This window comes from Pelodiscus sinensis, chromosome 33 (genome assembly GCF_049634645.1).
Source record: "Pelodiscus sinensis isolate JC-2024 chromosome 33, ASM4963464v1, whole genome shotgun sequence".
Taxonomy (NCBI): domain Eukaryota; kingdom Metazoa; phylum Chordata; order Testudines; family Trionychidae; genus Pelodiscus; species Pelodiscus sinensis.
In genome coordinates this window covers 3,624,364-3,651,058 of record NC_134743.1, presented here as the reverse complement: position 1 = coordinate 3,651,058, position 26,695 = coordinate 3,624,364, and the positions used below count along the sequence as shown (strand labels likewise).

General features: G+C 48.3%; 2 protein-coding genes across 6 annotated transcripts in view; both read right to left on the bottom strand.

Annotated features, from left to right (window-relative positions):
• LOC142823370 (uncharacterized) overlaps positions 1–1,685 on the bottom strand; it is a 287,164-nt gene extending 285,479 nt beyond the window's left edge. For 2 of the 5 annotated variants that reach the window (XM_075914343.1, XM_075914345.1), the window contains exon 1: positions 1,273–1,683. The gene's annotated coding sequence lies outside the window, so the exon portion shown is untranslated. Of the gene's footprint in view, positions 1–1,272 lie in introns of all 5 variants that reach the window. The other 3 variants (XM_075914344.1, XM_075914346.1, XM_075914347.1) reach the window with 2 other exon arrangements.
• An 8,889-nt stretch (positions 1,686–10,574) lies between these two features.
• On the bottom strand, positions 10,575–21,175 carry LOC106731418 (butyrophilin subfamily 1 member A1-like). The gene is made up of 5 exons (XM_075914442.1): positions 19,339–21,175; positions 17,270–17,290; positions 17,014–17,034; positions 14,361–14,387; positions 10,575–11,167 (listed from the first exon to the last, which is right to left on the bottom strand). Exons 1-5 carry the CDS (start codon positions 19,430–19,432, stop codon positions 10,641–10,643), a joined length of 690 nt encoding a protein of 229 aa, XP_075770557.1. The 5' UTR covers positions 19,433–21,175; the 3' UTR covers positions 10,575–10,640.
• Positions 21,176–26,695: the final 5,520 nt, after the last annotated feature.

The following is a 26,695-nucleotide window of genomic DNA, read 5'->3' as shown; positions in this document are numbered from 1 at the left end:
TTTCTTGTTAAATAAAAAGTCTGTTGGGTTTTATTGATTTTATCTCCAAGACCTTTGGACTAGCAAACAAGATGAGGCCCTGAGTATTTGCTCATACTCTTATAAAAAATGCAGGTGGTTTTTTATTGCTCCCTATAAATGTTTGTATTTCCATCTTTCTCCCCAGCACGCCCCATTACAAATTTACTTCACAAAGAATATGATGGAGAAATTAAAAATTAGGAGGTAATTCACTGAAACAAAATTTCAGTTCAGATCGAAGAGGGATTAGCACTTGTATTTTAAATCCTAGTTGCTGGATGTGTTAGACTTCTGTCATGCCTGAGTGTTACAAACTAAGCTAAGTGGGTAGTGTCTTTTACTATTTTCATTTTTGAGGCCACTTTAAAAGGGCACTCTGAGAAGGTGCTGAACACTCTCCATCTGAAACTCAGGCATCTCTACCAAGTCTCATATTAGGAACTAAAGATCACTAGTAACATTTTGAAATGTAGGCTTTTATCTATATCAGTGAAGGTACTGATGTTCTCTAAACCAAATCTGTTGTAATGGTCAAAGGAAATGTCTCAGAATGCTCTGGGAATCTGGATGTTCTCGGTGTAGCCTTGAGCAAAGCAGCTATAATGCACCCAGGCTCCAGCCCCAATGTTCAGGTGGCCAAACAGTATGGTCCCTGTCACCACGTCCTACCCCGGGGATCCAGAAGACAGGCGCTCTCAGCCATGAAGCTCCTTACACACCTTCCCATTCTCCTACCCTGAGCTCACACCCACCCATCCACCCAATCCCTGCCCTGAACCCCGTCCCGCACTCCATGATCTCTTGCCCTGACTCCTATACCCCTCATTCATATACCCCATTCTAAGTCCCTCAACCCTCCCACCCCATGCTCTCACTTCTGTATCCCCTATACTGAGATATACCTTCCAATCCCCTGCCCTCACTCCTGCACCCTTCCACATACCCAATCACTGGCCTGAGCTCTTCTGTACTCATACACACCACAGATCATCCTGAAGCCACACTTACATTTCTTACAGGTACTGTCTTATCACAAACTCCCCCCACCCCCCCCCCCACCCCCCGCCAATCTCCTGTTCTACCAGGGGTACAAAAGGTTGCAATAGGGCAGCACCTATTAGAAATTTAAGTTACTTTCACCCCAAACCATAGGGCAGAAATGAAAGGAGCACCCTGACAATATTTAGTATAATTCTTAAGTAGAATATACATAGGAAGTTAATATGAAACAATTGTTTTGGTCATACTTACATTTGTAGTTAGGATATTTTAAGATCTCCTGTTGTGTTTTGAAATCAAACAGCTTTCTCCAAGATAACTACATCTCCTCTACTTCTTGAGGTCTGGGAAATGTAATCAGAATCTGACAACTAAATACAAGGTGGAACAGATTGCTTATCATAAATAGTTAACACATATTTCCCAGAATCATTCAAGGTGAAATGACCCATTAATGCTCCTCCTACCTTGGGGGAGGGGAGAAAGGGAGGGATGAGATAAACAGTTTGGGCATGCATGTTTGTTAGTGGGTTATAGACTGTGTCTAATCAGTATGTGGTTTTAATTGTTTAATAAAGTTAGGAATTTAATCTTCTAGGATTACCTTTTGAAAATGTGCAAGTTTTCTTTGAAGATGAGGACAGAGTGAGTTTTTTTCCTTTTATCAGTTTTCTGTCTTCATTCATCCAAAAGTGTAGTGCAGTGGTCTCCCAAGATCTCTTTTTACACCCAACATCACTTTTTAAATGACAGAACTAGCCAAGATCCACCGCCCCGACCCTTCCTTGAAGCCCCACCCTCTCTGTTCTCCTCCTCTCCATCACTTGCTATCCCCAACCCCTTACACTGCTGCTTTTTTCCCCACCAATTCTTCCGTAGGAAGAAATTTTTTCCAACATTTGGCCTGTCTAGACTGGACCAAATATCAGAAAAACCCCTTCTTTAGAAAGCCCCCTTATTCCTCGTGGAAAGAGGAATATCTGGGTGACCGAAAGATCATGTTTGCTCTTCTACTAAAAGAAGTGGAAGAACAAACGCATCCTTGGATGGAGAAGAGTTTTTCCGGGATATCTCTGGAATCCTGAAAATCTCCTGCAGTCTAGACATACCTGTGGCAGGGTAATGGGTGTGAGCGCCGCTCCTCTTCTCCCCCGAGAGGTAGCGGAGGGGAGGGGGAGCCCTTGAACACACCGCCTTGTGCTTATATAGTGAATCCCCAGGTAGGGTCTACCTGCGATGGAATTAGTGGGCGCGATCACTCCTCTACCCTGGCTGGCAAAGGAGGTTCAGCGGACCCTCCACCATGCCTTCAACAGGCAGTTATTCATTCTTAGGGCTGGGGGATGTGACCACTGTTTTCCCACTGCCCTCGTCGCAGGAGGTTAGGTCGCTTGGGATACTTTCATGCGTGGGGGGGGGGTTATGGAGAGTGGGGGACCCGGGCCCTCCCTCTCCTCCGGGTCCCAGCCCAGGGCCCTAAGTGGAGTGTGGTACCAATGGGCCACCCTCCATGGCAGATGGGGCAGCCGCCCTAAACTAGCCTGCCCACGGGCGCCAGAAGGGCCCTGCCCCGGGCTCTTTCCACTCCTCGCCTTCAAGCTCTCCCAGTGGGACACCCGATGTGTCTCTCACCCCACCGGAGCCGCCGGGTCTGTCCACCCAGGATCCAGAGGCCACCGGAGCCGTCCTTCTTCTTTGCCCAGGGGGCAGGAGGCTTGGTGCTCCTGGAAGCCAGTGTGGCCACCTCGCCACTCCCCCCTGTCTGGTGTACTGTGGGCACTTTTTAAGGCACCCAGGGTATGTCTACACTACCCCGCTAGTTCGAACTAGCGGGGTAATGTAGGCATACCGAACTTGCTAATGAAGCCCGGGATTTGAATTTCCCGGGCTTCATTAGCATAAAGCCGGCGCCGCCATTTTTAAAAGCCGGCTAGTGCGAACCCCGTGCCGCGCGGCTACACGCGGCACGGGCTAGATAGTTCGAACTAGCTAGCTATTCCGAACTATCTGTACGCCTCGTTCCATGAGGCATACAGATAGTTCGGAATGGCTACGTAGTTCGAACTATCTAGCCCGTGCCGCGTGTAGCCGCGCGGCACGGGGTTCGCACTAGCCGGCTTTTAAAAATGGCGGCGCCGGCTTTATGCAAGTTCGGTATGCATACATTACCCCGCTAGTTCAAACTAGCGGGGTAGTGTAGACATACCCCCAGGGAGTAACGTCAGGGCGGTTTGCTCTGCCCCCCCACGTTCTCCCTTCTGGTCCTTCCACGGCGTGTATCCAGAACTCCGCCTCTGAGAGCGGGTCACCCCCCCCCCCGCCGGGGCGCTTCCCTGTGTGCCGGGTCAGGCCCCGCCTTCCCCACCGCGGGCTTGTCTGGGCTCCCCCGCGCCCTTGCTCCAGCCGGTCAGGATTGGCCCTGCCACTTCTGGCCACGGTGCGCGTTACCTCGCCCGGGGGGGGTAACCCTCCCTCCAAGGCCAGTGCGGACCCCGCTGGGTCCGTCACAGTAGCCTTGCTGGGTTGAGACAGGACGTGTAGGTTCTGGGGTGGGAATGAGGGATTTGGGTGCGGGAAGGGGTGAGAGGTGCAAACTATGGGAGGAAATCTGGATGCTGGGATAAAGGAACGCTGGCTTGGGGAGGGAGTTCCAGGCCGGGCTGTGTTGGGGTCAGATGTAGGGTTAGGGTACTAAGTAAGCCACAGACTTCTGGATGTGAGGGTTCAGGAATTTGGGTTGGGGTATGTGAGGGGCTCAGGGCAGGGAGTTCCAGTGTATGATAGGCTGAGATCTCGTTACGAGGTAAGTAACTGTTCTTCTTCGAGTGATTGCTTATGTCCATGCCATCTAGTTGACTCCAAAGCAGAACCTGGGGAGGTGGGGTAAGAGCTCTAACCTTCCACTGAATGGAGGACCACCCTACCCAGGGCAGCATCCTCCCTAGCTTGATATAACAGTGCATAGTGGTTGGTGAAGGTGTGGATGGAGGACCAAGTGACAACTGTGCAGATGTCCAGAATCAGAACCTGTGCCACAAAGGCTGTGGAGAAAGCCATTGCCCTCATAGAGTGTGCCATGGGGGGGGGGGGGGGGGACTGGAACCACCATCAGACCATAGCACTCTCTGATGCATGACATGATCCATGAGGATATTCTTTGTGTCAAGACTGGCTGCCCTCTTGAGAGTCCTGAATGATTAGGTCCAGGAGCAACAGGAAGGGTATGGGCCTCTTGCATGACAGGCTGAGGAGGGCTGAGAACCAATGCTGTCTGGGCCACGCTGGAGCGAGAAGAATTAGGGACACCTTGAACTCCTGCACTGGCAGGAGGACCCTGTGAATTAGTGGGAACAATGGGAAAGCGTACAGTAAGCCCCTGGTCTGGGGTGGAGAAGTGCATCTCCTAGAGAGACCCTTCCTAATCCCATGAGGGAGCAGAACCTCAGGCACTTCTTGTTCTGCCTGGTAGCAAACATGTTTGTTAAGGAAATTCCTACTCGCAGAAGATGGAGCAAGCCACTTCCTTCCTGAGGGTCCACTCGTGGCCAGAATAGGCCCTGCTTAACTTGTCTGCTAGGACATTCTAGGTACCCGGGAGGTTAGAGGCCATTAGGTGGATATCCACCCTGATGCAGAGGTCCCACAGATGGAGTGCCTCCAGACACAGGTGGGGAGAGAGAGTCCTGCCCTGTCTGTTTATATTTGACACCGCCATCATGTTGTCTGGTAGGATAAGGACTGACCTGCCCCCTGAGGTGGGGAAGGAAAGCTGCACAGGCCAGGCAGACTGCCCGGAGCTCCCTGACAGATTGTCCCAGAACCACATATCTTGTGTCTACATGTCCCCCAGAAATGCTCCACAACTGCTCTCCGATGCGTCTGTCACGAGTCAGATGGTCAGTACAGGTCTGGAGAACAGGATTCCAGCACAGACCTCCTCCTGATGTGTCCACCAGTTCAACGAGTGGAGGATAGTAATGGGGACCTTCACTATCCTGTCCCACAGGTGGAAAGCTGGACTTGCGCTAGCCACATCTGCATGGGCGCATGCAAAGTCTAGCTTGTTGCACGATGTAGGTGCACACAGCCATTAGTCCTAGAAGGTGCATGCAGGTCCTGGCTGCAGTCACTGGGAAATTTTGCAGTCCCCAGAAGCCGCTGCTATTTTCAGTCCAAGTTGGCACCTATAAACTCTTTTACTGGGATAGGAGTTAGAGTTGATTTGGCCACATTTAGGAGTAAGCCTAGCTCCCCAAAGAGATTCCAGACCACAGTGATGTGCACCCGCACCTGATCTTCAGACCATCCTTTCAGGAGCCAGTCATCCAGATAGGGGAACACCTGGATGCCCCTTCGCCTTAGAACTAGTAGTTGGCTATAACTGCCATGCATTTTGTAAAGACCTGGGGGGCTGTTATGAATTCCCTTTGTGGGGTTCGCGTCCCCCACCCCAATTAACTCCTTCATGCCCTATACTAGTTACGTGGTTTATTTAGTTTTGTAGCGTGTGGGTCACCCCGGGGGAATATCTACCCTCACAAAGCAGGTTTAGCGCTCAGGCAACCGGGGAAGGAGGTTCGGGCCCACCCTCTCTCTGAACCCCAGCCCAGGGCCCTAAGGTAGGGACCCGAGTCCCTACTCAGCAGAGGGGGTTGTAACCCCTAAACTCTCCCACTCATGGGGTCCACGACCCTGCCCTGGGCCACTTCTTCCCCAGTGCTGCGTCCACGGCTACCCAGTGGACCGGGTTAAAGCTCACCCTGGCTGTCCACGTAGCGCCTACTCTGGCCTCCATCTCCTTCTGTCTCCAGTCGCCAGTGCTCTTTTCCTGCGTTCCCCCCCCCCCCCCCAGGCTTCCGGAGACACTCCACCTCCCCCGACGTCATTGGCCCTCCCTGTCATGATTATGAGGGTTAGCCAGCAGCCTGGGATTAAAGAGTTAACTACACCTAGCCAGGTGGAGTGACCAGTAGGAATGTAGGTGGGACTTTCAAACTGGGACAAAGGAATTTGTTTTTTTTTTCCTTTCTCCTTTTGTCTCTCTGGGTGAGTTCTTGGCAGCTACAGAGAGGGCCATGTATGTCTCTCTCTCTCTCTCCAAGATTCCATTCTTCATTTTCTGTAAGTAGGGTAAAGTTTAGGTAGTTTCGTTAGGCTTTATTGTTTTAAGGGTTGGGTATGAGATCTGATATCTGGCACTGCTTAAGAGATGTTTGGCTTTTCTTTTTAACTAAGTTCTAGCCTATGGTGTAACTCCTCCATGAGTATATTTTGTTAACTTTCCATCTGATCCTTATGGTTGCAACAGGAATATTGTTGTAATAATAAAAGTTTTCTTTTTTCTTTTTATTAACCTGGCATTGGTTACTTGTGTGTCCTGATTTTTATAATAGGGGTGAGATTTCCCAAATGATCTTTCCCCTAATCTCGTTATTAATATTTGAGTGGTGGCAGCGGAAGTTTTATTCCCAAAATCTAGGTTTTTTTAAGATTTTGGGGGAAGTTTTATACCAAAGGCCTTTTGGGCCACCTCCCCGGGAGCCACAGTTTGCAAGGGGACTGGTGAGGTCCCAGGCACAGATGTTGCTGGTGGCTAGTCCAGTGAAGTCTTGCTTCCTGATGGTCTTAGGGACACCTGACCCGGATGGAGTGACTGCACCAATGTAGGAGATCGAGTGACAAGAGTCGCCAACGGAGGGGCCCAAGGCCCCAAGATGACTGACCCCGACCTCTAAGGTTCCATGCCCTGGCTCTGGTGGTAGGCCATGGGGTTCCAGAACGGCCACTGACTAGGTGGTTGCTGGGGCCAGGACTGTTGCTTCCTTGGTACCGGAACCAGCTATGCCCAGTGCTGTTGATGGCGGTGGGCTGAGGCACTGTGGTTCCGCAAACGGTGCTAAGAGTGGGACCTGGAGCCCCTCAACGACCAATTTGACTCAGCCTCTGAGTTGGACGAATACTCTGAAGTTGACCAGCATGGGGCTGTCGAGGGGTCTGCCGATATTGCCATCACTGGAGCATGTCTGACCACTGACTCAGGTTTGCCACAGTGCCAAGGGGAGGCAAAGAGTCAATAAGCTCTGGCTGGGGGTGGGAGCCGTGAAGCTGGGTGCTGGCCGGGGGCATTGTGTCAGTGCTGACTCTGGTGCTGTATCCCAGGTCATGTCCCATGCCAGGGTCGAGGCAGCCACCAGTGCCAAGTTCAGTGCCAGAGCTGTAGGCTGCACTCTGTGCTGTTTTCTGGCCTTTCGAACTACATCATCAGGCACCCGCGACGTTGTCTGGTGCTGGCTGCTCCCCTGATCCCTGATGGGGGTCATTGTCAGGGAAGGTGAAGGGGATGTCTCAGTAAAGTCTCTGGCTGCCTCGAAGGACTCCAGAGTAAAAGGTTCCAGCAGACTAGGCTCCCAGTAGAGGAATAAACGTCCACCCAACCCCGATGGTCCAGGCTCAGCAATCAATGGTGGCCAGCTGAAGGGTGCACGGAGGGCACGTGCCGTGGAGGCAATATACCCCGTTACACCTCTTCTTCTGCAGCACTGAGGACTGCGACCATTGCCAAGGCCTGTGAGGTGCCAGAGAGGCACGAGTGTGTGCCGATGCCTCCCACACTGAGGCCAGTAAGCTCTTAGGGCTGCCTCCATGGGGATCATTCTGAGGCGCGATTCTCTCTTCCGCTTTGTGTGTGAGGCTTGCAAATCTTGCAGTCCTTGGAAAGGTGAGCCTCTCCCAGGCACTTCAGGCAGGATGAGTGTGAATCACTGCAGGGTGTGGGCAGGTGGCATTTCTTGCAAGGCTTAAATCCTTGTGGTCCGGGCATGCCCCACCGCAAGCTCACAGCACAGCAAACTAAACATAGATAACTACCGTAACTCAATTAACAACTCTTAACAGCTAATTAACTGATAATAGGAACAACTGAAGTACTAGAAAGGTGCTTTCTAAGCAAGAGCTGAGGAACATTCCAATGACAGTTATGGCGGTAAGAAAGAACTGAGAGGGTGGGGGGCCATCAGGGGTATATATTGGCTGGTATATCGGTGCCAATCCAGGGGGCTCCCTGCTGGCCTGACAGGTACTGATGAGGAAAAAATCTCTGACAACACGTACACACTGCGCACACACACCTACATGGAATGGACATGAACAATCAAAGAGGGTATGTCTACACTACAACGTTAATTCGAACTAAGCTAATTTGAACTAACGCATCCAGACTAAAAAACTAGTTCAAATTAGCGTTTTGCTAATTCGAACTAGCATGTCCACATTAAGTGGACTCTGAACCGGGCTTAAGGATGGCCGGAAGAAGTGCCGGCAGGGCATCAGAGAAGGACTTAGAGCGTGGAGATGCTGTCTCAGGATAGCCGAGGGCTGTGCTTAAAGGGTCCCGACCCCCACCCCGGACAGACAGTTCTCAGGGGTGCCCGGCTTGCAAAGCAGTGCTGGCTTGGATTGCCCGGACTACCCACACTGGGCACATCACACCACTCGGCCATCAGCCCGGCTGCACTTGCCGCAGGCTGCCATCTGGGGAGAGGAGGCAATCGGGGGGCTGCAGGAGAGCTTCCACCCCCAAAAGCCCGCAGAGCCAGCCCAGTCCTCACCATCGGGGGCTTGTGCCCCATTCCTCCCTCACCTCCTTCCACTTACCCTTCCGTAGCCCCCCTTCCTGATGTACAAAATAAAGAAAACGTGTCTTCCAAAATGGAATCTGTCTTTATTGAACAAAACTGGGGGAGACTGGGAAAAGGAGGTGGGAGAGGGGAAGAGAGAGGCTAGGAGAGGGGAGGGCAACTACAATGATCAGGGGTTGGGAACAGGTCCCATATGAAGAGAGGCTAAAGAGACTGGGACTTTTCAGCTTAGAAAAGAGGAGACAGAGGGGGACAGAATAGAGGTCTATAAAAGGACGAGTGGAGTGGAGAGGGTGCATACAGAAAAGTTCTTCATAAGTTCCCATAAAGAAGGACTAGAGGACACCTAAGGAAAGGAATGGGTAGCAGGCTTCAAAGTAGTAACAGAAAGTTGTTCTTCACAAAGCAAAGAGTCAACTTGTGCAACTCCTTGCTGCAGGAGACTGTGAAGGCTAGAACTGGAACAGAGTTTAAAGGGAAGTGAGATCAAGTCATGGAGCTTGGGTCCATGGAGTGGTATTAGCAAGGGGGTAGGAGTGGTGTCCCTGCCCAAGGTTTGTGGAAGGCTGGAGAGGGATGGCATGAGACAAATCGCTTGGTCACTGTCATTGGTCCATCCCCTCCAGGGTCCCTAGGGTTGGCCACCGTCGGCAGACAGGCTACTGGGCTAGATGGACCTTTGGTCTGACCCAGGACGGCCATTGTAAGCTCAGGGCTCAGGGTCGGGGGTCTCAGTGGACCCCCTTGATTCTCTTGCACACCTGCTCCTGGGTGGCCAGGCTGGCAGCTATTCTGCCCAAGCCGGCCACTTTCCTGTGCCTAGTGCGGAGATCGTGGACAAGGTCCACGATGTCCGCACTAGCCCAGGCGGGTGCCCGCCTCTTGCGGTCCCGGGCAAGCTCCTGGGAGCCGCCAGCCTGGTCCCGGGAAGAGGGGGAGGCCTGGGGGGCATCGGGTGGCTGGCTCGATCTGTGCCAGGTGCAGGGTCTGCTGGCTGGGTGCTGGCAGGCTTGCACCTGGCACGGGAACCGTAGCCAGCCTGTGCCCCTTTAAGGGGTCCGGGACTGGGAGGGGGGCATACGAGTTTCCCTGGTGTTGGCCAGAGTGGCCACCAGGGAAACCTGGGGAGGGCTAGCCTCCCACTAGTTCGAATTAAGGGTCTACACAGCCCTTAATTCGAACTAGTAAATTCGGACTAGGCTTAATCCTCGTGGAATGAGGTTTACCTAGTTCAAACTAAGCGCTCTGTTAGTTCGAATTAAATTCAAACTAACAGAGCACTAGTGTAGTGCCTATGAAAGTTAGTTCGAACTAACATCCGTTAGTTCGAACTAACTTTGTAGTGTAGACATACCCAGAATGACTGTTCTTCAAGGTGTCTGTCCCCATGGCTCTGCCTTCTCACACATTGGTTGGGCTGATTGGGGGAGGGAAGCAGCCAGCACACTTCCAGAACCCCTGAAAGTGGCTCGAAGCTGCAGGCAGGACTTCCGTCCACCCCGCGGGAAGCCGGCACTACGCTGGATGTAGGTAGTGGGGCTTGTCGGGGGAGAGGGGAAAATGGAGGGTGGGGGGCCTGAATGCCTCGCAATCGACTGGTCAATCCCGATCACCTGGTTGGTGACCACAGGCCTAGAAGCACTGAGTTTTTGAGAGGTTAGTCAGATATTGTTCTAAATACCACAGAGCAATTTACTTGCTGGAGGCTATGTGTGAGAACCCAATTAACAGACTTAGGCTAGCAGAGCTTCATTAGCATTGTTAAAGTTACTGGGTGACAGTACTTTGAAGTTGTGTCTGGAGCTTGGACTCTTAAGAAAAGGTAGGGAAGGTGGCCAGGCCTTGGGAAATGAAAACATTTAATTGCAAAACATGTAATGCAAACAGAGCAATAATGTAGAATTAAAAACAGCCTTTTATATAAAAATACATTCATGATTTCAGTTCTATCAGTACAAAATCAGCATTAGTGTTACATTATATTTATTCCTCTTTAATTGAACAAATTCTCATTGTTGTTCCTTTGTGGGAATTTTTAAAGAATGGACAAACCTCTCCTGAGAATGAACAATCCCTAAATGTGAACAACACAGACATGTCAGTTACATTGAAAAAGGTCACCAGTCCATCATGGTAACTAAGGTAAACTCCAATTTTTGTCAGCTTTTTCTGCACCACGACCCGGGTCCATGGATCTGTTTTTGCCCAACCATCTCTCCCACTGATACTGAAAACCCAGAATCCCTCTTTGGGGGACAGGGAAAGTTTCCCTTTTCTCTGTATTGATATTCTGGACACTCCAGGGTCCCAGTCATTAATGCCCACAACCTCCACCTCCCAGTAGTGCTTTCCAGAGGAGAAGCTCTCAGAACCCAGCATGCAGACAGTCGAATCAAACCTCCCTGGGATTGGTGGAACTTGTTGAGGTTGGGCTTCATGTGTCAAACTCTTCCTATTGTCAGCAAGAGAAAGATTGGGGTGGGCCGTGAGTCCATTAAGAGTGATGTCATCTATAGAAGAGAAGGGGGTTTATTTTGAGGACCACTCTTAAGTTGTCACTATAAACTGGATCAGAAGCATATATACACAGTGAGCCATCTTCTGCCACCTCTCCCCATGCAAAGCTCCCGCTGAGTTCAATTGAAGTTTTGTCTGGGAAGGACTGCAGGACTTGGCTAGCGCAGCACACTTGCCATTTCAATGTTGCATTGAACTATTTTGGAAATGAGACTTGCATGGCATTTACACAGAACTAAAATTGACCCTGAACTGATTATCACATTAGTATTCAAATAGGGTCAGATTTTGAGCTGTTACATTACTATGAATCCAGAGTAACTTCAGTTATACTAATGGCCAGCAAAATACATCATCACTATAAAAAATGAGGGTATGTCTACACTACCACCCTAGTTCGAACTAGGGTGGTTAATGTAGGCAACCGGAGTTGCAAATGAAACCCGGGATTTGAATTTCCTGGGCTTCATTGGCATGTTGCCAGGAGCCGCCATTTTTAAATCCCCGCTGGTTCGGACTCCATGCCCGCGGCTACACGCGGCGTGAACTAGGTAGTTTGGATTAGGCTTCCTATTCCGAACTACCTGTTCCACGAGGAGTACAGGTAGTTCGGAATAGGAAGCCTAATCCGAACTACCTAGTTCGTGCCGCGTGTAGCCGTGGGCACGGAGTCCGAACTAGTGGACATTTAAAAATGGTGGCGCCCGGCAACATGCAAGTGAAGCCCGGGAAATTCAAATCCCAGGCTTTATTTGCAACTCCGGTTGCCTACATTAACCACCCTAGTTCGAACTATGGTGGTAGTGTAGACATACCCTGAGAGCTGAATTGGGCTAAGTTTTTTGTGTATGAAGCATAGCAAAAATATGTTTTCTGTGATAGCTAACTATGACAAGAACTTTGTCATGAAAAACAGAATTGGAGTAATAAGAATGTAAACACTGGTCATGTCAATATGCCTCTATTACTATCATTATAAATCAATACGATGAACATTAATAATAACATTATAATTACTCACTAAAATTAAGTTTTATCTAATAATGAGACCTTAAGTCAAGACCCCAAATTTTTGTTACCAACTCTGCTTCTCTGTGAGTTTGGTCAGGTCACTCAAGCTCTCTGACAGCTGGTTTACTTCTTTGGTAAACACTGTATGGTGACAACAACCCCATCAGGATTTTCCATTGGGCTATGTCTACACTGGCAGTTTCTTGCGGAGGAATGGTTGTCTACACTGCATGAGTGTTCTTCCAGAAGTAAATTTACAGTATAGCATTGTAAAACAGGGCTTATTCCAGAAGAATTATTCCTCTCCCCAGGAGGAATAAGCCCTCTCGCGCAAGAGCTCTTCCAGAAGAGGGCAGTGTAGACAGGCAACATGAATTTATTTCGCAAGAAGCCCCTATGGTTAAAATGGCCATCAGAGCTTTCTTGCGGAAGAGAGCGTCTACACTTCCATGGATGCTCTTGCAGAAAAGTTTTTGTACAAGAAGCTGCCAGTGTAGACGTAGTTGTTTGTAATGAGCTCTGAGATGGTCAGCAGAAAACATATGCAACACGCAAATTATTATCTGCACTATTTTCATTATCAGATCATCGTGTCCTTTCCCTCCCCTGCATCATTTTAATCTTCTCTTGCTGTTACTGTTATAATCAGTAACAACACAGCCAGTCTCAATTAGCACCAGAGCAACAATCCTATCACTGCCCATCATGATCTTACCCACCACTGCATTATGATTCTCTTTTCAGTCACCATCCCTGCCACCACATTATGGCTATGTCTACACTGACGGGTTATCGTGCAAGAACGGCTGTTCTTCTGCAGAGCGTCCACACTGCCCATCCGCTCTTGTACAAGAAGATTTACAGTACGGCGTGGTAAGAGAGGGCTTTGTGCACAAGACCTATGCTCTTTTCTAACAGGTGTAAGCTCTCTTGTGCAAGAGCTCTTGCACAAGAGTGCAGTGTGGACGTGCAGCAGGGGTTTCTTGTGCAAGAAAGCCCTATGGCTAAAATGGCCATCAGAGTTCTTGCGCAAGATAATATCCATGCTGCCATGGATGCTCTTGTGCAAAAGCACGTTTTGCACATGGCAATGTGGACGTGTTCCTGTGCAAGATGTTCTTGTGCAATAACCCCCCAGTGTAGACATAGCCTATGTGTGCTTTCACTATTGCCCAATTGCCAAGGGTCTCCTTAGGCACTTCTGTAAATCCCATGTCAAGTAAACATTAAGGCCCAGCTCCTCAAAGGTATTTAGATGCCTAAATCCCAAGGTTACTTTTGAGGAGCTGAGCTGAAAAGACTTAAGAATGCAGGTCTGTCAAAGGGTATCTGGCTCTCTGTAGGGGTTAGGGTGCAGTCTACCCCTGACAGGCTTCACAAAGTTAGCACAAGGACCCAAACAAAGGGCTAGATAATGAACGTGATGAATACAGACTTGAGAGTGGAGGCATAAGAGGGATGGAATCAGTCAGTGTAGCTTTCCATCCTGCCACAGTGGCATGGCTAAGAGATATAGGTCCCATATTACAAGGCCTCATTGAATGGCGATGAAATTTGTGATCTGAAATCCCTTAAAGATTTTTGAAAGCCACAGCATCGGTCATTACTCAGGGAACTCTTGTTGCAGGTTGATTCTGATCTGACTAATGTAGTTGGGGAGTAACCCCATAGAAGTCATTAGCCTTAAAAAGGTGTGAAACTGGTGTAAACAGGGTCAGAATCAGGTGGCAAAATGAGTTTAGGAGCTTGGAAGTAAAGCCCGTAGGAGCTGTGTCCTCTCACAAGAACAGGCTGTGTATCTAGTTTGTATCAAACATGCAGCTTTCTTTAATATTGAGATATTGTTGCTTGGGATTTCCCAGGATTCCACTGCTGGCACCACTGATGGGGCCAATCCTTCTTCCTCTGGGGGTTCCCTGGAAGTTTCTTGGGTGGGATGGGAGCTTCCGTTCCCCACTTGAACCCTCTGATAATGGGGGTTACCCAGCCAGGGCCAAGACTCCCTAGTTGCTGCCTGTCCCAGACGCTGCTGGTGCAGCCAGGATTCCCCAGCCCTGTGTTCTCCTGGCAAGTTCCCACTCCTCGCTGCTGAGGCACTTTGTCCAGATGTTGTGGACAAGAGACCTGGATTTGGGAGGTTCATCCCATATTAGAATGTGCTGTGTGTTGTGTTACCTGAATTGTTCCGAGCTCTTCTCCATTCTGAAACACAAGTAAGAAAACAACAGACATTGAAATAAGAGGAAGAATTGATGGCAAATTTCCTCTGTCCATGAGCTGGGATGTTCCAGCCTGAAGGCAAATGAAAATGCCTGAAACAGAAGGGGGGATTCCTTTTACAGGAATGAATATTGACAAAAATGGTTCTTAAATGGTCATTTTCTCTCTCTCTCTTTCACTCATAAACACACACACACACACACACACTGTTCTGAACTAAGATTAGAAACCAGGACAGGAGTCCTGCCCTGAATGTATTGCACCTCCAGTCAATGTGTCACCTCACTGTGATGCCTGCTTTCCTAGGGTATGTCTACACTACAGCGTTATTTTGAAATAGTTTTGAAATAGCTTATTTCGAAATAATGCTTCTATACACAAAATGCATTTCGAAATAGCTTTTTGATATTTTGAAATAGTGTGTCCACACCAAGTGGACACTGAATCGCATTTAAGGCCAGCTGGAACCAGGTCCAGCAGGGCATCAGGTCAGGAGTTACTGTGTGTGCCTGCTGCCTGAGGCTATGTGAGGCCTGTGCTTATGAGGGACAGCAAAGCATTTTGTCTCTGCGTGCTCCAGTTGCCCTCACTCGGGACACCACAGCACTCTGCAACATGGAGCCAGAGCTGCCCCTGGGCACTCTGGTGCTTCTCATGGACTCATTGCTGTGAGCCTGGCTGCACTTTCTGCAGGCTGCCATCTAGGAGGGCCATCAGGGGACTGTCAGTATCCAGGAGGTACTGTGGGAGAGCTTCCACCCTGAGGAGCATTAAAACCTTCCTGCTCTATCCCACTGGAGGCTTGTGCCTCATTCCTCCCTCACTTCCTTCCACTTACTCTTCCCTAACTCCCCTTCCCTATGTCAAATAAAATACATGTTTTTTCATGAACACAAACTCTCTTTATTTAACAAAACGGGGGGGGGGGGGAGATAAGGAAACTCTATTGAGACTGGGGAAAGGAGGTGGGAGAGGGGAGAAGATAGGGTGGGAGAGGGGAGGGGGAAATCTGGGAGGAGGGAGCTGGAAGGGGGAAGCAAGGGGAAGAAAGGGTAGGAAAAGCTCAGGGCTCAGGATTGTGGGTCTTGCCGGACCAACTTGATTTTCATGAGAACCTGCTCCTGGGTTCACATGTAGCCTTTGGTGGCCAGGCTGGCAGCTATCCTGCCATAGACGGCCGCGTTCCTCCATCTACTGCGGAGATCATGGACATTGGAGGCATCCCACCAAACCTGAATAAGGTCCATGATCTCCACCCTGGACCAGGAAGGCGCCCGCCTCCTCCGGGCCCTGGCAGGCTCCTGGGAGCTCCAGGGAGGGGGGAGGAAGAGGAGTGTTCTTGATTGAGGCTGGGGAATGGCCAACAGAGCACCTTGGGAAGGCTGGAGGCCCCTTATTTTAAAATAAGTGTCTACACAGAACTTATTTCGAAATAGCTATTTTGAATTTAGTGCTATTCCTCATCGAATGAGGTTTACCAAATTCGAAATAAGCGCTCCACTATTTCAATTAATTTTGAAATAGCAGTTTGGCTGTGTAGATGCTAGTAAAGTTATTTCAAAATAATGGCTGATATTTCGAAATAACTTTGCTGTGTAGACAATTCCCTTCAAACATCTGTCTACACTGCAGCTAGGAGGTGTAATAGGTTGTATGGGTGGACATGCAAGCACCACATCTATTTGAGTCAGTGCACTACAAACAGCAGTGTGACAATGCTGGTGAGGCTAACCTCACCATAACAAATCCACCTTACTTCTGGGGACATATTCAGAAAGGGTACGTCTACACTAGCTCATTAGTTCGAGCTAGGCAGGGTAATGAGGGCAAGCAGAGTTGCAAATGAAGCCCGGGATTTGAATATCCTGGGCTTCATTTGCATGTTCCCGGGTGCCGCTATTTTTAAATCCCCCTTTGTCCGAACTCCATGCCTGAGGGTACACTACTTGTGGAATGAGGAGTAATGGTAGTTCGAATTAGAATCATTAATTTGAACTACCTACGCCGTGCCGCGAGTAGCCGTGGGCACGGAGTTCGGACTAAGGGGGATTTAAAAATGGCGGCGCCCGGGAACATGCAAATGAAGCCCAGGATATTTAAATCCCGGGCTTCATTTGCAACTCAGCTTGCCCTCATTACCCTGCCTAGCTGAAACTAACAAGCAAGTGTAGATGTACCCAAAGCTAGTCCAAGCTGCTACTTATGTCACTGCACTTACTTAATGTGCACTTAGGTGACCACTCAGGAGAGATTCAAATGCCGGACAACTGATTAGCAGAGTGATCGCAGCTAGGGGAGTTTTGTTTCTACTGGTATGCACATTTTCACATGCCTTGGTTCACATAGAAATTGATTCTGCACATGGATGAAAGAAATTCAACATATGGATGAATAAGATTAGAAGAAAGTTTGACTTAGCATTCAGGCTGGCGCAGATTTGAGAGATTTCATCCTCCTCTTGCCCAGGGAATTACACACCCCACTTGCTATGCAGATATGCTCTACATGAGTGACATTCCATCTGTGGCTGCAATGGGGTTGCAGTCCCACATGAGACAGACAATGGGAGTGGGGACACCAGCAAGTGTGCACACAGGTCCTCACTCACCTAATTCCTTCTCCTTTTCATCTGGAAAAAAAACCCCAAAAGCAATTACTGCAGGATTTTAAACAATTGCTCAGTGTATTGTCTTGGTATCATAGGCCAACAGTTACCAGTGCATGAATTAAATTGCTGGATATCCATGATCACTTAAATTTAAAAAGAAGCGGCCAGGGAGATGGAGGAGAGTAAGGAGAATTGCCCTTACCCTCTATAAAACAAGCAATATTCAGTGGGGACACTAGTACGGCTGTACACTCACCTAATTTCTTTCTCATTTCATCTGGGGAAAAAACAAAAAACAATTATTGCAGGTTTTTAAACTCTTGTTCATTGTTTTTCTTGGTATTATAGGTGAACAATTGCCCACTCAAAGAATTAAATTATGCAAAATCTATTATGATTTAAATGTAGAAGGTCTAGAGAAATTGATAGCTGGATAGGTGGAAAAAATTATGATGATTGTTTATGGTTTGCATGCCTTATCTTAGGGTGTGTCTATGCTGGAGGTCTTATCTCCAAATGAGCTGCAGAAACTGAGCTACGTCCATTGCGTATTTTGTTTCAAAAGAGCTTATTTCAAACTAGGGAACATCTACACAGCACTTATTTTGAAATAGAGAACTCTTCCTCTGACTTCTCTTATTACTCGTATAATAAAGGTTACAGGACTCAGAGTAAGAAGTCCAGTATTGACAGTATTTTGACAGTACTAAGTAATAACTGCCTGCTGTGTGGACATGGTCTAAGTTATTTTGGAATAGCACTAGGTATTTTGAAATAATGTTGCCATGTACATGTACCCTTACAGATATTCCTGTGCAAAATGGGGGAAATATGGAGTAAAGGGGTTTCGAGATCGAGATAAGGAACTGCAGCACTACAGTCCTGGCTGAGGCTTTCTTCTATATACAGAGGGAGGAATCTCATATGTTTTGCAGAGGATGTGGATGCTCCATTTGAAGGAGAACCCTCCATATTTCTGTGCCAATGCTGAAGAAATTGAAGGGCCTGGAATAGCAGATTGATTGGATTGTCCTGCTGCCTTCTTTTGACAGTGGCAAGGTTGGCATGGAAAAACAAAGAAACTCCTTTGCTGCCAATTAGTCCTGCAGGCTTGAAGGCACCAAAAGCAGCAGTGCTGCACCTGTGTCGGTTGGTAATGGATTTTAATATCTACAGCATTGTATGGGAGAAGTCCTCAGTAACACGGATACATCCTCTAATGTAATCTATGCCATCAATGGCCACCGATGCCCCTATGTCATGTTTATTGGTCAAACTGGGAAGTCTTGGTGGCTGTGTCTAGACTGGCAAGTTTTTCCGCAAAATCATCTGCTTTTGCGGAAAAACTTGCCAGCTGTCTACACTGGCCGCTTGAATTTCCGGAAAAGCACTGATGATCTCATGTAAGATCGTCAGTGCTTTTCTGGAAATACTATGCTGCTCCCATTCGGAAAATTCATGTAGCTCTGGTAGTCCAAATTGGAGCATTATAATGGTGTCTGTCTGCGGTGAATCCTGGGAATCATGTGTGTGCAAAGGTGTATAGTGATGTGAATGTATGTGTCTTGTAGATCAAAGGCTGAGATCTAGTCCCATTCTGGGATTATCACCATCTGTAAAACCATTTTGAATTTGTGATTGTGAACTAATTTGTTGAGTTGCCTCCCATCTAAGACAGGTCTCCATCCTCTGTTTTTCTTGTGTGTTACAAGATAGTGGTAGTCGAACCTTTTCCCTCTCTGCTCTATGGGAACCTAGCTAGAGAAGATGGTTTACTTCTTGTCTCAGAGGGAAATCATGAGAAAGATACCTGAAGAGGGACAGGGAAGAAGGGTGGGTAGTATAGGTAGCGGTAAAAGGGATGGTATATGCAGATCTTATTTCCCATTCCTAATTGTCTTTGGTGATCCAGAGTAGGTAAAATGGTTGAAGTCTGTGGCCAAAAGTGTGGATATTCAATCACATATGCTTTGGAAGCAGTGGAAGGTATGTCAGACCTTTGACCAAATCCTCCAAATTGTGGTTTATTAGATGGCATTTGGGACATCGAAGCCTGGTGTGATGATGGCCAATGTTTCTGTGCCTGGTGGCAAGGCATAGTTAGTTTGAGATGACACCGTTCCTGTTGCACAGTTGGAATGGTCTGTGACTATTAGGAAAGAAGAGGGAATATATTCCCAAAAGTATGGAGTGCAGCTCATGAGTCTTACACTGAATGCAAAACATCATCCATAATTTTTATGAAAATAATTTTCCATGTCACACAGGAGAGTTTCTGATTTGGGAGGTTCAATGTGTATTAGAATGTGTTCTTTGTTCTGTTACCTGAATTGTTCTGAGCTCTTCTCCATTCTGAAACAAAAGTAAGAAAACAACAGACATTGAAATAAGAGAAGCATTGATGGCAAATTTCCTCCATTCAGTTGTTGGGATGTTCTAGCTTGAAGGCAAATGATGCTCCCCCCACCCCCCACCAAACACACACACTCAATTCTGAGCCAAGATTAGAAACCAGAACAGGAGTCCTGCTCTAGCTGTACTGAATCTCCAGTCAATGTGTCCACTCACAGTGATGCCTGCTTTCCTAGGCTTTGTATGTCTCTACCATCTTCAACATTCCCCTCTCACTAAAACAGAAAATTAACCTTCAATCCATTTACAAAGTATTTGCTACCACCACGGTTTGTATTCATAGCAATCCAGGTTCTACTAGGAAGGATATGGAAGGACAATACCCTCCAAACATCTGTCTACATTGCAGCTAGGGGGTGTAATAGGTTGTATGAGTAGACATGCAAGCACCACATCTATTTGAACAAGTGCACTACAAACAGCAGTGTGACAATGTTGGTGAGGCTAACCTCACCATAACAACTTCAGCTTACTTCTGGGGACATATTCAGAATGCCAGTCCAAGCTGCTACTTGTGTCACCGCACTTACCTATCTGAAGAAGTGCACTTAGGTGACCACTCAGGGGAGATTCAAATGCCGGACAACTGATTAGCAGAGTGATCGCAGCTAGGGGAGTTTTGTTCCTACTGGTATGCACATTTTCACATGCCTTGTTGCACATAGAAATTGATTCCACACATGAATGGAGGAAATCCAACACATGTATGAAAAAGGCTAGAGGAAAGATTGACTTCCACTGCTGTATTTAGCATTCAGGCTGGAGCAGATCTGAGGGTACGTCTACACTACAGCGCTAGTTCGAACTAACTTAGTTCGAATTAGTTAATTCGAACTAAGCTAGTTCGAACTAACGCATCTAGAACTAAAAACTAGTTCGAACTAGCGTTTTGCTAGTTCGAACTAGTAAGTCCACATTGAGTGGACTCTGAACAGGGCTTAAGGATGGCCGGAAGCAGTGCCGGCAGGGCATAAAAGGAGGACTTAGAGCATGGAGATGCTGTCTCAGGCTAGCCGAGGGCTGCGCTTAAAGGGTCCCGACCCCCACCCCGGACACACAGTTCTAAGGGGTGCCCCGCTTGCAAAGAAGTTCTGGCTTGGAGTGCCCTGAGTGCCCACACTGGGCACATCACAGCACTCGGCCATCAGCCCGGCTGCACTTGCCGCAGGCTGCCATCTGGGGAGAGGGAGTAATTGGGGGGCTGCAGGAGAGCTTCCACCCCCAGAAGCCCGCAGAGCCAGCCCAGTCCTCCCCATCGGGGGCTCGTACCCCATTCCTCCCTCACCTCCTTCCACTTACCCTTCCCTAGCCCCCCTTCTTATTGATGTACAAAATAAAGATAACGTTTCTTCCAACATTGACTCTGTCTTTATTGAACAAAACTGGGGGAGACTGGGAAAAGGAGGTGGGAGAGGGGAAGAGAAAGGCTGGGAGAGGGGAGGGCAACTAACATGATCAGGGGTTGGGAACAGGTCCCAGATGAAGAAAGGCTACAGAGACTGGGACTGTTCAGCTTAGAAAAGAGGAGACGGAGAGGGGACAGGATAGAGGTCTCTAAAAGCAGGGGTTGGGTGGAGAGGGTGCATTCAGAAAAGTTCTTCCTGAGTTCCCATAAAGAAGGACTAGAGGACACCAAAGGAAAGGAATGGGTAGCAGGCTTCAAACTAGTAACAGAAAGTTGTTCTTGACAAAGCAAATAGTTAACCTGTGGAACTCCTTGCTGCAGGAGGCTGTGAAGGCTACAACTAGAACAGAGTTTAAAGGGAAGTGAGATAAAGTCATGGAGGTTGGGTCCATGGAGTCCTATTAGCCAGAGGGTAGGAGTGGTGTCCCTGCCCAAAGTTTGTGGAAGGCTGGAGAGGGATGGCATGAGACAAATGGCTTGGTCACTGTCTTCGGTCCATCCCCTCCAGGGTCCCTAGGGTTGGCCGCTGTCGGCAGACAGGCTACTGGGCTAGATGGACCTTTGGTCTGACCCAGGATGGCCATTGTAAGCTCAGGGCTCAGGGTCGGGGGTCTCAGTGGACCCCCTTGATTTTCATGCACACCTGCTCCTGGGTGGCCAGGCTGGCAGCTCTCCTGCCCTAGCCGGCCACTTTCCTGTGCCTAGTGCGGAGATCGTGGACGAGGTCCACGATGTCCGCACTAGCCCAGGAAGGTGCCCGCCTCTTGCGGTCCAGGGCAAGCTCCTGGGAGCCGCCAGCCTGGTCCCGGCAAGAGGGGGTGGGCAGGGGGGCATCGGGTGGGTGGCTCTGTGCCGTGCCAGGTGCATGGTCTGCTAGCTGGGTGCTGGCAGGCTTGCACCCGGCACGGGCACCGTAGCCAGCCCGTGCCCCTTTAAGGGGTCCGGGGTCGGGAGGGGGGCATAGAGTTTCCCTGGTGTTGGCCAGAGTGGCCACCAGGGAAACCTGGGGAGGGCTAGCCTCCCACTAGTTCGAACTAAAGGGCTACACAGCCCTTAGTTCGAACTAGCTAGTTCGAACTAGGCGTTAGTCCTCGTAAAATGAGGTTTACCTAGTTCGAACTAAGCGCTCCGCTAGTTCGATTCAAATTCGAACTAGCGGAGCGCTAGTGTAGCACCTATTAAAGTTAGTTCGAACTAACGTCCGTTAGTTCGAACTAACTTTGTAGTGTAGACATACCCTGAGAGATTTCGTCCTTCTCTTGCCCGGGGAATTACACACCCCACTTGCTATGCAGACATGCTCTACATCAGTGACATTCCATCGGTGCCTGCAGTGGGGTTGCAGCCCCACATGAGACAGACAATGGGAGCGGGGACACCAGCAAGTGTGCACACAGGTCTTCACTCACCTAATTCCTTCTCCTTTTCATCTGGAAAAAAACCCCCAAAAGCAATTACTGCAGGGTTTTAAACAATTGCTCAGTGTATTGTCTTGGTATCATAGACCAACAGTTACCAGTGCACGAATTAAATTGTTGGATATCCATGATCACTTAAATTTAAAAAGAAGCAGCCAGGGAAATGGAGGAGAGCAAGGAGAATTGCCCCCCACTCTCTAAAAAATAGGCATTTGGCAGTGGGGACACTAGTAAGTGTAGGTGTACACTCATCTAATTTCTCTCTCATTTCATCTGGGGAAAAAACAAAAAACAATTACTGAAGGTTTCTAAACTCTTGTTCATTGTTTTTCTTGGTATTATAGGTGAACAATTGCCCATTCAAATAATTAAATTATGCAAAATCCATTATGATTTAAATGTAGAAGGTCTAGAGAAATTATGATGATGATTATTTATGGTTTGCATGATTTAAGTAGTGTTGACATACCCCCAGACTTCTCTTGGTGGCCTGTAAGGGTTGGGGGGCACTGCTGTAGGCCACTCCAGGCCCTACCCCACCCTCCTTTGGGGAGTTCCTTATCCTTCCTTCCTAATGCAGGATCCTGGTGTGTGGTATATAAAATCATGAAGAGGATTCTCAAGGAATTCCATTTTGAAGCACTTGGAAGAGTGGAACGTGATCAGGAATAGACAACATGGATTCATCAAGGGTAAATCATGACTGACCAATCTGAGTAGCTTCTATGATAAGGTAACTGGCAGACATGGGAAATTGGTGGATGTGATATACCTTGATTTTAGCAAAGCTTTTTATATAGTCTCCCACAGCATCCTTGCCAGCAAGTTAAGGAAGTATGGCTTGGATAAATGAACTGTAAGGTGGCTAGAAAGCTGACTAGATGGTCAGGCTCAACAGGTGGCGATCAATGTCTTGATGTCAGGTCAGCTTCAAGCAGAGTGCCCAAAGGATAGTTTCTATGGCTGGTTTTGTTCAACATCTTTATTAATGACCTAAATGAAGGCATGGATTGTACCCTCAGAAAGTTCCCAGATGACACTACACTAGGGGGAGAGCTAGATATATTGGAGGATAAGGTAGGGTCCAGAGTGACCCAGACAAATTAGAAGATTTTGAGAAAGAAATTTGATAAGTTTCAAGAAGGACATGTGCAGAGTCAAGCACTTGGGTTGGAAGAATCCCAAGCATTGTTACAGGCTGGGAACAGACTGGATAAGCAGCAATTTGGCAGAAAAAGATCTAGGGATTACAGTGGATGAGAAGCTGGATATGAGTTGACAGTGTGTCCGTGTGGCCATGAAGGCTAATGGCATATTGGTGGGTTTTAGGAGGAGCATTTCCAAAAAAATCTAGAAAAGTGATGACTCCCCTTTATTTGGCACTGGTGAGGCCACATCTGGAGTATTGTGTCCAATTCTGGGGCTCGCAGTACAGAAAGGATGTGGATGCACTGGAGAAGGTCCAGCAAAGGACAATGAAAATGATAACTGGGCTGAAGCAGATGAGTTGTGAGGCGAGGCTGAGGGATTTGGGCTTGTTATTCTATACAAAAGAAGAGTGTTGGGGGGGAATTTGACAGCAGTCTTTAACTACCTGAAGCAAGGCACAAATGAGGATGGAGAGAGGCTGTTCCCAGTTGTGACAGATGGGAAAATAAGGCCCAATGGTCTCAAGTTGCAATAGAGGATGTCTAGGTTGCCTATAAGGAAAAACTATTTCACTAGGAGGGTGGTGAAGCACTGGGATGGATTACCTAGGGAGGTACTGGAATCTCTATCCTTCTAGGTTTTTTAAGTCCCAGCTTGACGAAGACGTGGTTGGGATGGTTAGCTGGGGTTGGTCGTGCTTTGGGCGGGGAGTTGGACTCAAAGACTGCTGAGGTCTCTTCCAAACCTCCCAAATTCTATGATTCTATGTATTTGTTAGTCTCTAAGGTGCCTCAGGACTACTCGTTTTTAGGGATACAGGCTGACTTATCAATACAATGCTGGGTACCATGTGGATATCTCAAGCTGACTGTAAGAAGGAAGATGATGATTCCCTCCTTTCTCCAAAATCTCTTGTGGGTCTCATCTAAAGATGGTTCCTAAGACAAAGCAGCTTCTTGCTCTGAGGGACAGAGAGGCTACTTCTACACTGGCCCCTTCTTCGGAAGGGGCATGCTAATTTTGAACTTGGGAATAGGGAAATCCGCAGGGGATTTAAATATTTAAATAAACATGGCTGCCGCTTTTTTTCCGGCTTGGGGAAAAGCTGGAAAAAAGCATCTAGACTGGCGCAATCCTCCAGAATAAAGCCCTTTTCCGGAGGATCTCTTATTCCTACTTTGAATAAGAGTCTGAGGGTCTGTCCTCTGCCCTTTCAGGAGTATATGGCAGCAAGGAACGAGGTGTACAGGTAGTTCGGAATAGGAAGCATAATCCAAACTACCTAGTCCGTGCCGTGTGTAGCCGCGGGCACGGAGTCTGAAATAGCCAGCATTTAAAAATGGCGGCGCCCGGCAAGATGCAAATGAAGCCCAGGAAATTCAAATCCCGGGCTTCATTTGCAACTTCGGTTGCCTACATTAACCACCCTAGTTCGAACTAGGGTGGTAGTGTAGACATACCCTATTATACTCGCAGTTGGTGGAGGGTCAAGTATGACAATGCTGGCGAGGCTAACCTCACAATAACAATGCCATCTTACTCTTGGGGACATATTCAGAAATCTAGTCCAAGTTGCTGCTTGTGTCACCGCACTTACCCAGTGTTCTTTGTAAGCTGTGCACCTGGGTGGCCACTCAGGGGAGATTCAAATGCAGAATAACTGTTAACAGAATGCCCACAGATAGTGGTTTTTTGTTTCTATTGGTGTGTACATTTCTGCATGCCTTGGTGCACATGGAAATTGATTCTGCACATGGACAGAGGATATCCAACATGTGGATGAAAAAGATTGACTTCCATATTTACTATAGCAGAGTTGGGAGTTTGCCCTGGGAATTATACACCCCACCTGCTATGCAGAATCTGTGACATTCCAGCTGTGGCTACAGTGGTGTTGCAGCCCTATATATTACTGGAAAGGAGGCTGAGACACAATGGGAGTGGGGAAACCAGCAAGTGAGCACACCAGTCTTCACTTACCTAATTTCTTCTTCATTTCATCTGGAAAAAAAACCAATTATTGCAGCCTTTTAAAATCTTGTCTATTGTTGTTTGTTGATATCATAGACCAAAAGTCACCCAGTGCATGAAAATTCATTATTACTTACATTTTTAAAAAAAGCTGGAGATACTACACCCTATTTTAAGACATCTCCTAGCCCTCGTGGTGTGGGGGTTGCAGGGACGTTGAAATAGCACTCCCGTTATTTTGAAAAATATTATGAAGTAACAGGTGACTTAAGATGCAGAATGGCGATTACAGGATAGCTGTGCTGGTTAGTGAAGCACTGAGATGGGTTCCTTTGGTAGCTGCTGGATTCTCTATCCCTAGAGCAGTGGTCGCCAACCTTTTTAAGCACAAGATCACTTTTTGAATTTAAGTGTCATCCAAGATCTACTTCAAAACCAAATATTCTTGCCCCACCTCATTTTTGCTCCTTGCCCTGCCTCTCTCCAAGGCCCCACTCCTGTTCACTCCATCATCCCTCCCTCCACCACCTTCATTCATTTTCACCAGACTCAGGCAGAGGGCTGGGGTGCAGGTTCTGGTCTTGCGTTAAGGGATTTAGAGTGTCAGGGGCTCTGAGCTGAGCTTAGAGCAGGTAGCTGGGGTTGCAGGAGCGGGTTCTAGGTGCAGGCCCGGGCGGGGGATGTTTGGATGCATGGGGGCTCTGGGCTAGGGCAGGGGCTTGACGTATAGAAAGGCAGTTCATGAGTTGGGTAGGGGTTCAGGATGTGGACTGCAGCTGGGAACTGCTTACCTCAGGTGGCTCCTGGGTGATGGTGCAGTGGGGCTAAGGCTGGCTAACCCCTGCCCTAGCCCTGCACCACTCCCAAAAGCAGCTAACAAACTTGCTCTATTCCTAGTCCTGTTGTGCCCCATGTCTGCACTGTGGAAATAAGATACAAGGTGTGAGAAGGGAGCATGGTAACATTAGCACCATCCTCTCCCTCCCTTGTCCTGCACAGCAAGCAGGAGGTTCCTGGGGGAACAACTCCAAGGCAAAGGGCCAGAGATGCACAGCAGTGGGAGGAGGAGCAGCTGAAGTGCTGTACTTGATAGCCACATGGCCAAACCTGTCAGGATCACCTGTCAGAGGCTCCAAGATCTACCGGTAGATCCAGATCCACTGGTTGGTGACACTGCCCTAGAGGTTTTTTTAGTCCTGGCTTGACAAAGTCCTGGCTGTGATGATTTAGTTTGGGTTGGTCCTGCTTTGGGCAGGGGTTTGAACTTTATGACTCCTGAGGTCTCTTCCAAACCTATGATTCTATATATTTGTTAGTCTCTAAGGGT